The following is an 11,118-nucleotide window of genomic DNA, read 5'->3' on the forward strand; positions in this document are numbered from 1 at the left end:
GGGGGGGGGGGGCACACTGTATTTGTTAATGTAGCTGTTATAAATAATCCAAAGTGAAAAATTAACAGCAGTCAGTGATTTTCAGATTTGGCCTTTATTTTGGAGTCGGGCTGCCTGAATTCATGGAAATCACAGAGAGGAAAAGTGAGGCAGTGGATATGTAACTGACAGGGATATCAGTTTGGCTGAGTTATACCAACCTTGCGTCCAGTGACACCTTTAAGACCAACAATAAAACTGTGTTGGTCTTAAAGGTGCCGCTGGACTCAGATTTTTTTGTTCTGCTGCTTCAGACCAAAAATGGCTACCCCACCTGGCTTTATACCGACCTTGACACTGAAGAGGATTGTTCTGATGGGTCCCTCTTTCTGAAGTGCTTCATGGCTGACTGGCCATTCTGTAATTCTGTAATTTCTACCATTAAAGCCCTTCAGAGTGTATGCATTCCACTCTGCTTATAATCCATATATTTGTAAGTGAAAACAAATGTCTGTGGCTTTTCGGTTGTTTCTGGGGATAAGCCACCTGTCAGAGGTGCACTTGATTCATGTAGCTACTTAAGGGCTTTTGTATGTCCAATGTAAAGCTTAAGCCATTCCTTTGCACCAACTCCCTCTTTCCAAACACCACCCACCCCTTTGACACTGTATAGTCTTGACACCTCCAAGAATCTGATAAAAGGGGCAGGTTCCTTCAGCAAAAGGTTCCCCAAGACACTGATACTTTTGCCATTTGCACAAGAACAAAGCCCAGGAAGGACCATGAGTCAGATCGCTGGTAAGTACAGGAAAGAGCTCCGGTGATGTGAGGTTTTTTTGTTACTGAACACCTTGGTGGCTGATAAACCCAGGAGACACGCTTTGTGAAAGCTGTTGTGGGATCTCATCTCTCTGCCACTAAATTAAATGGGCAGTCAACTTTGTGGGATTGTACTAGACTCGGGACCCATCGTTTCTTAATAAAACCTGGGATCTTGTTTCTTCTGCTTTGCTTTCTCCATTGTTTAAAGATTGCTGTAGAAGCTGTGAGAGAGCTGCTGAAAGGAATGTAGCGTTGTCCCTGTTGCTTATTGGCATGTGACACACACTTCCTAACAGTTTTATTTTGTGTTTACATTGTCATGCTATGCCACTGAAAGACAAAAAGTGCAATCTAACCTTTTAGTCATGATGATTTCAGTGGCTGAGGCTGTGACCCTGTGCACACTTGTGAGTAAGCCCGATAGGACCCTTCTGTGCAGACATTCTTAGGACGGTGCTGTGCCCCTTCAACCCCTGTACAAAGCTACTCTAGTCTAAAACCATTGGTCCCTAGTCCAGTCTAAAACTATTCCTGCCCCCCAGGTATTCCTTTTAATCATCTTATGCATCACGTTAATCGTTTCAAGTCATTTACAGCCTTCTGCCTGAGAGATCACGATCCTAACAATATCGGCGCTTCTGTGTCCTTAATAATATTCATAGGATAAGCAATTCCAATAGGGAAGCGTGATGTCAAAGACCTACAGAGGTTTGGTAAAAACCCCTCATTTTGGTACAGAGGTTTGGTAAAAACCCCTCATTTGCCTCAAAGGGTTTAATGAAACAAGATGTGAAAGATCCATGACTGAACTGAGGGGTAGCATGCCACAGTGGTTAAAGCATCAGACTAGAACCTGGAACAACCGGGTTTAAGTTCCCCACTCTGCCATAGAAGCCTGCCAGTGACCAGGGGCTCATCACAATCTCTCAGTTTAACCTGCCCTCACAAGGCTGTTGTGAGGATTAAGGGGGAAAGGAGAGAAGGGTGTGGAAAGCTGCTTTGGGTACATGGTCAGGGAGAAAAGCAGGATATATATTTTTTTTTAAAAAACCCACTCTTTCTCGTGTCATTTAAAAGGCAGTCCAGCAACTGTGATGCCAGAGGAGGGAGGTAGCTGGATCAGGCAGTGGTGCTGGGTCAGAGGACTTCAGCTTTCCCTTCTGCAGTATTTTCAGGATAGAAATTGTCCTTCCAAAAAGGTGTTAACCCCACAAGAGAGAAAAGATGGGATACCCTGATGTGGAAAACTGAGTGATTTGCTCAGCTTTTATCACTAGAGTTACTCTTAAATATTATTGCTCTTGTGCAAAGGTTAGGCTGTGGATAAGGAGTAGAAAAAGTACTGGAGGCCAAAATATATAAGTGATATTAATACAAATAACGTTGCTAATAGGACAGCTGTGTCATTGACAGCTATGTTATTCAGGAACAGAATAGAAAGGGAAATTGCTGAATTACAAGATTATTATAACACTTGGAACAAAAACCTCCCCAGGACTCAACAGGGATATTGGTTTCTTATCTCATTACATATGCTAACACAATCAGTCCTCACATATGTATTATCATACAGAGGGACTATACATCCTCTGTATTTTAGTGTATTTTTCAGAATAGTATATTAGAATACTGAATGTAATATAAGGAATATTGGAATGTTTGGTTGACATACACTACACCCACCTCAAAAAAAGAAGAAGAAAAAATGCTGTTAAGTGACCTGAGAGGAATGATAGGAGAGTCTCAGTCTTATTTTGACATATTTATTGCTTTACAACTGTTGACCTTATAACCTTAGCTTTTATTTAGTTTTCTGTTCACATATCTTAAAATATCTTTATCACATTAACATGTTAACTTGCTGTTCAGCCCCTGTCTATAAGTTTGAACCTTACCTTCCTTCCAATGTATTTGAAAAAGTGTGCATGCACACAAAAGCTCATACCTTGAATAAAACTTTGTTGGTCTTAAAGGTGCCACTGGACCCTAAATTTGTTCTGTGTCATTAACTGTACAGACACACAAACACACATGCAACGTCCAATATCAATAATAAGAATAAACACAGTGGCAAGTGGCAACGAACAAATAACCAATATCAAATATAAGTCATGAGAATAAACACGGTATCATCTCAGTGATAAGACTGAAGAGCATGCCCATTACTAAATAAAGTGCTACTTCCTAAGAATAAACTGTGCATCACAGAGAGCCAGCCAAAATTTGTTTCAATCTTTGCTTTCCTCAGAGATGAAAGCAACAATGCATATGCTAAAGATTTCCAGGACCAACAACCATGTGTACAATCTGCCTTTAATATTCAGTATCCAAACTGAAATAATTCTTTGCCCCAACTCCATAGGCCACATTCGGATAAATGTACTTTTTAAAACCTTTAATGCCTTGCAGAGGGGAGCTACGTCACTCTTCACTCCTGCAAAGTCAGGTCACAACTGAACACAAAGGCATCAGCAGATTATAGGTAACATAACAACCACATCAATGGGTCTCTTTTTACCCGTTGGATGTCCTGGAACTATTTAAAATAAGCCTTTTTTTTTTAACCCTTTGCATCTATGTACCTCTGAACCTGCCAGTAATTTTGATTCAGGGAGATTGGTCTGGTTACCAGAAAATGAAACCTGTCTTCAAAAAAAGGAATACACTTTGTTCAGGGGCAAGTAATGTACACAAGTTTATGCAGGAATGAAGAGCGATAAGTGATTTAGTGATGCTGGTCTCATGAAATCCAACGAATGTACCCATTTAGCGATGCTGGTCTCATGAAATCCAACGAATGTTCTGACCTTGTAACTTGTTTCATAATTGCAGTAGTTTAACTTTGTTTGTGAAGAAAATATTTGAAGGGACTGTGTCTGTATGGTGGCGCCATGGGATGTCTTCAGATGCAATTGATAAATAGGCACGGCCAGCTCTTCCGCCCCAAAATTGTTAAACAAACCCCAACTCAAGATAAGAATCACTGGTTTAAAACAAGACATAAAGGCTATTTTAGGGATTGTTTCAAATTTCTTTGGACATTTTGTTTTGTTTTGTTCAAGACGAATGTGAAGCAGTTGTCTGAACCTAAGTCTAATATAGCCAGTCATTATGGAGTAGACAGCTTGGGTCTGGAGGTCCCCAACCTGTGTAAAAGATGTGAGTTGTGCGCTCTCCTCGCAGTAGCCAGTTTGGATTAGAACTGTGATGTATATGTGGAGTAGGCTTTCAGCTCCAAAGTACTGTTTTCCCAGCCCATTCTTACAGTACGAATTGATCCACACATGCAGATTGATGGCTTGATAATCTCCAGCCCATAAAAAAATATCTCTCCATGTAGAAGGGAAATTTTGGGAAGATGTCCGCCAGCTGCATCCGATCTGGCCTGAGCTTCTGTTTCCCTTCCCGTTCCAGGTATTAAAGCCTTGCCATACCAGAGTTGGGAGACCTTTAGCCTGAGCTGAAGGCGAAGAGCCCTTCGGGGGCTCTTAGCCCCTGGCCTAGGGCCCTGAGTGAACCAGCCCTGTAGATCTCGGACTGGACCAGAAGTTGGGAGTATCAGATATTTAGCTGCTGCTGCTGCTGTTTGTCTGAGTTCTATTTGTCCTCCTTTGTCAGCTGTTTTAGATCTCCAGTGAGGAGACCAGCAGGAAATAAAATACATTTTAAAATGCAGAAGGTTTTTAGTTTAGCCTTCTTCCTGTTGGTTCCTATGTGCAGGGTTGTTGTTGTCTTAAATGGAGGGTATGGACTAACATTGAATCTGAGCCCTCACCTAAAGGTGAGGTGGTGCAACCAAGGCCCTTGCCACCAAATAACAAGCATGCGTGTGTGAACTCCACCTGCATCCCAATCTGGATTGTGATCAAGCAGTCAGACAATGGTCTTTGCTGTGCAGATATTAAATTTAAGATTAACCGCATGAACTGGCACCAACTTGGCGAATAAGGGAGAAATCGTTTGGTAGTTCATCAGTGGTATGTATACGTATTACTATTCCTGCCCTAACCTGCATAGGGGAAGGGCTGTAGCTCATTGACAATGCGTGTGGCTTTCTTGGAGAAGGTCTCCAAGATTAATGGAGCATGATGCCACTGATGCTGAGTGCTACCTAATGGCAAAAACCTAGATGCAGGGAGTGCTTTGCATGGTCCAGACATCTGCTTCCACACCAGGACATTCCATTTCTGTAGTCAGCTGCAAGTGAGATCGAAGCAGGGGGATTTCACCAGGTTTTCCAAACCTATTTTCTCTGCCGAGAATATGTGGAAAAAAGAAGTTGCCATGAAGCACATGCAGAATGCTTTCGCCTCACCGTTCTGTACTCGTTTTATTTTTCTTCAGCACCGACAAGATCCTTCGGGTTCTGAGACAAAGTACAAACGACATGTATGAACTGAATGAATTACATCATTGTGGCCAGTCTCCATACACAGCTGAAGTTAGGGAACATATAAAAGTGGGATGGCACCAAGCAGCCAGGGTTTTATAGTAGCATGCTAATGCATGAACTAAAACAGGTTCCCAAGCTGCTTATCAAAGGAGGAAACATTCAGTCTGACATCGCACTCACACAAGCAACATGCAAAGGGGCACAATGAGTTTGTCAGAGAGAATTAGCATCCTTGCAGAAGGTGTGTGTAGTCAGGATGAGCTGCAGTCTTCACGCCAGTGTGTTTCTTCTGTCTCTTGTAATGCCTCGGGCTAAATCATAGCTCAGTGAGGATTGCTTAATTTGCCAAAAGAGGAGTGCTGGGGATTAAACTTGCATGAAGGAAATGCCTTGAAAACTATGCTGCCCAGTCCCAGGTGCCTCGGGACTTGCTTTAGTGACTCAGTTCTGAGGGAAAGAATGGTCTTTTGTCACTTGTTCTGGTCTGAACTGGCCATGGTGTTGGGGATCCCGCATGGGATGGGGTGCTGTCTTTTTTTTTTTTTTTTTTGCATAGAGGGGCTTAAAGTAGACAGAGACTCTCAATTTTTGATCAACATAACAGTGTTAGGGCCAAGATCCAGACAATGAACTGCCGCGAGGAACCAGGCAAGGGCTCAGAACCATGGAGGAATCCTCTTCACCTCCGAGTCACCTTGTCTCACCACCTTACCGCTCCTCTCAGCATGCAAGGAAACAAAGGCCGGAAGCATAGCACTGTTGCTCACCGCACATGCACACGAACAGCATGCCCTTCTGAAGGGCAGCAAAAAATGGCTCTAGATGGCCTCATGAACCATTTGATGGCCCCAGATATAGGAAGCCTTAGATTCCATGACTTGAAACTCAGTCTCATGGCTCACCACACCGTGAGGTAGAGTATGGCCACCACACACCGAGCAGCATATTTTAGGGATGGCAAAGGTTGAACAAATTCTGTTATGCCCCTAATGTGTCTGCCATGATAGTGCCAAAGAGACCTCAAATTTAATCCCAGCTGCAGCAGTGTTGGCCCAGCTTCTTAGAGCAGCTGACTCTTTCTGGGCATGCCATCCTGGACATGCCATCCTGGACATGACGATGCTTCCGAACAATAATGTTACTTTAGGAAAAATCCAGTTGTCTCTGGAGACGCTAGAGGAGGAGGAGGAGAAGCGGGTGGCTAGCCATTGCTGGCACAAGAGACAGAATCGAGGAGGCGACTCACCTATTTATTTATTTTATTCAATTTATACCCCGCCCTCCCCGCAACGCGGGTTCAGGGCGGCTTACAAGAGGCTTGCGCCAATATAAAAGCATATTTAAAATCATTTATGATCACTACAATACAAATAAAATCACATTAACCAATTACTAAATAAAGTGCTCTAGATGTTATTTCCCAAGATGGCGTATTTCACTGCTCTGTTTCCACTACTTTGTTCCTCAGCATCATCTGCTCCGGGAACTACTGATGTTCCCTCTTCCAGGGCCAGGTTAAGATGGACAATAGTGATGGTAGTGGCGGCTCCTACTCATACGCCTGGTGGAAGAGCTCCGTCTTACAGGCCCTGCGGAACTGTACAAGGTCCCGCAGGGCCCGGATCTCCACCGGGAGCTCATTCCACCAGGTAGGAGCCGACACCGAGAAAGCCCTGGCCCTGGTCACGGCCAGCCTGGCCTCTCTGGGACCTGGCATTGCCAGGACATGTTGCGTCCCAGACCGAAGTGCTCGCGGGGGAACATATGACGTTGCTTTGGGAAGTCAAAAGACCGTGGTTGCCTCTGTGCTGATTTCCAAAACGGATTCCGGAACTCAGCAAGAGTGAGTTTCAACCTCTGTCAAATAAAAACAAAAGCCATTCATACATTTTTAACCTTCCCCCTAGTCGGAGCAAAGCCTAGCTGTGACTCTCTTGCCTGGCGATGGATGTGCGTTCTAATTTACTTGGTTGCAAATGCTTCCTGGAGTCTTTCATTCCTGATTTGATTAATCACAGTCCTCTATTGTGAGATGGGGGGTGGGTCGTTAACGTTTGAAGGCGCTGTAATGGCAACGCATTAAGTCATAAAGCTGTCCTTTGTGAGTCCTAACATGGAATTGCCCGTACATGCTGTGGGCCCAGATAGTCTGCTTGCCATAGATAAACTTCACTGTGCGTGAGCCCGATCTGACATATACATTAAGGGCTTTTACAGCCCAGCCTTCTGTCCTGGAATTTTTTCCCAGGGCAAATCATCATATTTTAAAGCAACATCAAACATAAACACTATGTTTTAAAAAGAGCCAAAAGCAGTCCCCAATTTCACATGACAATAAATGCAGGTACTGCAACACAGAAAGGACCTCTGTCGATATCACTGAAGTCAATAATCACAGCCTAACTAGCACTCAAGACGGCATGCCGGTCAAAGCCCTCTTAAAGAGGACTGCCTCTTCAGCATACATTAAAATGCCAGTAGAGATTATGTGAGGGCTTCCCCTGGGAGGTCTTTCTAGAGTCATGGCACAGCAGTTGAGGAGGTCCTCTCTCATCCATCCACCCATCATACTTCTGTCAGGGCTCTTTTTGTAGAAAAAGCCCAGCAGGAACTCATTAGCATAATAGGCCACACCCAACAGCAGGAACTCATTAGCATATTGGGCCACACCCCTGACAGCACAGCTCATTAGCACATTAGGCCGCACCCACATGTTACCAGAAGTGTGGTTATCCAGCCACACCCACCTTTTGCTTGTTATTCTGTTTACCTTCTTTGTTGTCAAAACCAAGGGCCTTTTTTTGTAGCAGGAACTCCTTTGCATGTTAGGCCACACACCCCTAATGTAGCCAATCCTAATGAGTTTCTACGGTTGGGTGTGGCCTATTATGCTAATGAGTTCCTGCTGGGCATGGCCAACTTGGGAGCCAGCCGGAACTCCGTTCCTGTGCGTTCCTGCCCAAAAATAGCCCTGCTTCTGATGATTGGGGCATTCAGGCCTCCAAGATGACTTCAGTACATGAGCAGGTGTATACAGGAGTTCTTTGAGATAATGGGACCACAGACCACAGGGCTTTAAAGGGCACAACTAGGAATGCTTGAGCACCCACCTGTTTGGCTCCTGCCTGTTGGTCAGTAGTGAACATAGGGCAAGCAAGTCAAATCCTACACCAAAGGATAAATGGACACAAATCTGACATCAAGAATCATAAGACTGAGAAACCTGTAGGAGAACATATCAGCCTTCCAGGACATTCAATGGGTGACCCCCAAAGTAGCTGTGTTATTGCAAAGGAACTTCAGGAACAGACTAGAAAGGGAAATTGCTGAGTTGTAAGTTATTGCAGCACTCAGAACAATGGAACCACCAGGCTTTAACAGGGATATTGGTTTCTTATCTCAGTACATATGCTAACTGTTTGGTCTTTGCATCTGTTACACACCTTTATTATTTGTGGAAGAGTATGAGCTTTCATGAATCACTGCTCGCTTCTTCAGATAACAAAGAAGAAGTGAGCAGTGACAAATGAAAGCTCATACCCTGCCACAAATTTTGTTAGGCTTTAAGGTGCTGCTGTACTCTTGCTCTTTCCTACTGCTACAGACTAACACGGCTACCCATCTTGATCTAGCACCCTGCTGCTCACCCCATTCCTATATGTATGGACTGGTAACTTCCATTTCACTGTATCTGAAGAAGTGTGCATGCACACGAAAGCTTATACCTTGAATAAACCTTTGTTGTTCTTCAAGGTGCCACTGGACTCGAACTTTGTTCTGCTGCTTCAGACCAACACAGCTACCCACCTGAATCTATCTTCACGGGTTGTGACTATTTGGCAGGGTTTTTCACTGTATGCCTTCCTTCCTGCAGTACAGTGCAGTGCAATTGGCATTTCATGTATGCACATTCTCTCACAGCCTGATTGAGTTATACTCCTCCTCCTCCTGCTGCGCCACTACTCCAACAAGACAGGCAGATGTTTAAATAGACAGAATAGTTCTAAATGCAGTGTGGGGGGGGTGTTAAAAAAATCCCTGCTGTTCAGTGTTCATCTAAGTAGTACTTACATCCACCAATCGGTTTGGATCAGCAGTGCTTTCACACATAAGTAAAAAAACACCGCAAACATGTGTGGAAGGTATTTGAGGGGCTCCATGTTGAACCTAACACAATTCAGGTGGCTCGCCATGTTGGTCTGAAGCCACAGAACAAAGTTTGAGTCCAGTGGCACCTTTAAGACCAACCGAGTTTAATTCGGAGTATAAGCTTTCATGTGCATGCACACTTTTCCAGATAGTGCATGCACATTGTTATGTACGCGGACCGCCAGCAGGGGTCCGCGGCTACAGGCAGGAGCTTAGCTCCTCAAGACAATAGGAACGGAGGATCCTAGTTCCCCCAGCACGGACCAATAGGAACTATGGCGGGAAATTCAACCCCCCCAATGGGACTGTGGGTGTGCTGGGTGGGTGTGTATATATAGTTGGCCTTGCAGGGCCGTTTTGCAGTTCGATGTTAAGTACAATAAACGTGTGCAAACGCATGTCGTCATCCGAGTCCTCCATGCTGCGAACCCGGTACTTTTCACACATGAAAGCTTATACCCAGAATGAAGCTTGGTTTGGTCTTAAAGGTGCCACTGGACTCAAACTTTGTACAGTTGAACAAGGTTAAGTTTGACTGCTGAACGTGTTTGACTCAATAGCCGCAGGATCCCTAGTCACAACTAGCACTTCTGAGCAGTCCTGCAACTAAAGGGCAGTCTGCGTAGACGTAACAGAATAGGAGCAACGGGTTCCCAGTGGCCTGCCCCTGCCAGCCATCTGGCAAATGTGTCCTGAGATAGCTGCGGTTTCTCAGTCTTCTTCAAAGACAGACTTGCACAGAGTACATTATAGTAGTCTAGTCTGGATGTCACCCGGGCATGTGGAACCATGGCCAGAGCCCTCCCATCTAGTAAAGGACACAACCGGTGACCTAAGTGTGCCTGGTTAAATGTCTCCCTGCCTGCCTGCTGCCATTCCTCCAAACATCCAGGAGCAGAACGAGATCCAGAAATCTTTCCTGTCACTTCTCCCATAGGATTTAATGCTAAACATGGGTGCCTTTCGTTGCCCCAAATGGTGGGATACTGTATTCTGTCTGTAGGAAATGTGGGGTCCTTAGGGAATTCTCCCGCCCCTGAGTTTTGTCCAAGAACGGGGTGTGTGTCTTCCATTGAAAACAATGGGAAATAATGATAAAATATAATTATGAAAACAAAAGTAATGATAGAGACAATAATGAAACAAAGCCATACAAAACAACCCAGTGACAAAACATCTGTTTTTGGAATTAATAACACAAACCAAATAAATGAAATGAAATGGAGGGAGGGGGAGAATGATGTTGTAAGGTGTTTTGGGTCCCTTTGGGGAAGAAAAGGGGGGTATAAATATCTAAATAAATAAATAAATAGTAAAAATATCTCTTTCTCCCCCCCTCCCCCCATCTTCTTTGTCATCATCTCCAGGAGGTCCTCTGAAGGCCGTTGGAATCGATTTCCTCAGGAAACAGAATACCTATCTCCACCACACCAATGATTACAGTAACTCGAATCTGGTTGTGAGGCGTGGGCAGGAGTTTCAGTTGAAGCTGACCTTTAGCAGAGAGCTGAAAGACCAGGACAAAATCACACTGCAGCTCAGTATTGGTAAGATGATATTTGTTTAGTTTACTACAATGTAAAGGTGGAAATCAAGATTCCTGTCCTTAATAGGTTCTATATTCTACTACAAGGGATAGACCATACAATTGCAATCAAACTTACGAAGATTTTTCTAAAATCCAATTTTTAAAAATCTGCTTAAAATTACATATTGCACAGATGGCTTTATTGGAATCTGACCAGTTTTCATGGGGCTCAGGCGGTAGAGAGGGA

At 44.2% G+C, this 11,118-nt stretch overlaps 1 protein-coding gene across 1 annotated transcript in view; it reads left to right on the top strand.

The window, feature by feature from the left end:
* Nucleotides 1-761: 761 nt before the first annotated feature.
* The window catches only part of TGM4 (transglutaminase 4), a 36,968-nt gene continuing 26,611 nt past the window's right edge, over nucleotides 762-11,118 (top strand). Inside the window, exons 1-2 of the mRNA XM_015416388.1 lie at nucleotides 762-777; nucleotides 10,711-10,890. Coding sequence (XP_015271874.1) covers nucleotides 762-777; nucleotides 10,711-10,890 — 196 coding nt within the window. The remainder of the gene's footprint in view (nucleotides 778-10,710; nucleotides 10,891-11,118) is intronic.

The sequence above is a fragment of the Gekko japonicus genome, unplaced genomic scaffold (genome assembly GCF_001447785.1).
Source record: "Gekko japonicus isolate JY-2015 unplaced genomic scaffold, Gekko_japonicus_V1.1 scaffold1504, whole genome shotgun sequence".
In the NCBI taxonomy this organism is placed as follows: Eukaryota; Metazoa; Chordata; class Lepidosauria; order Squamata; family Gekkonidae; genus Gekko; species Gekko japonicus.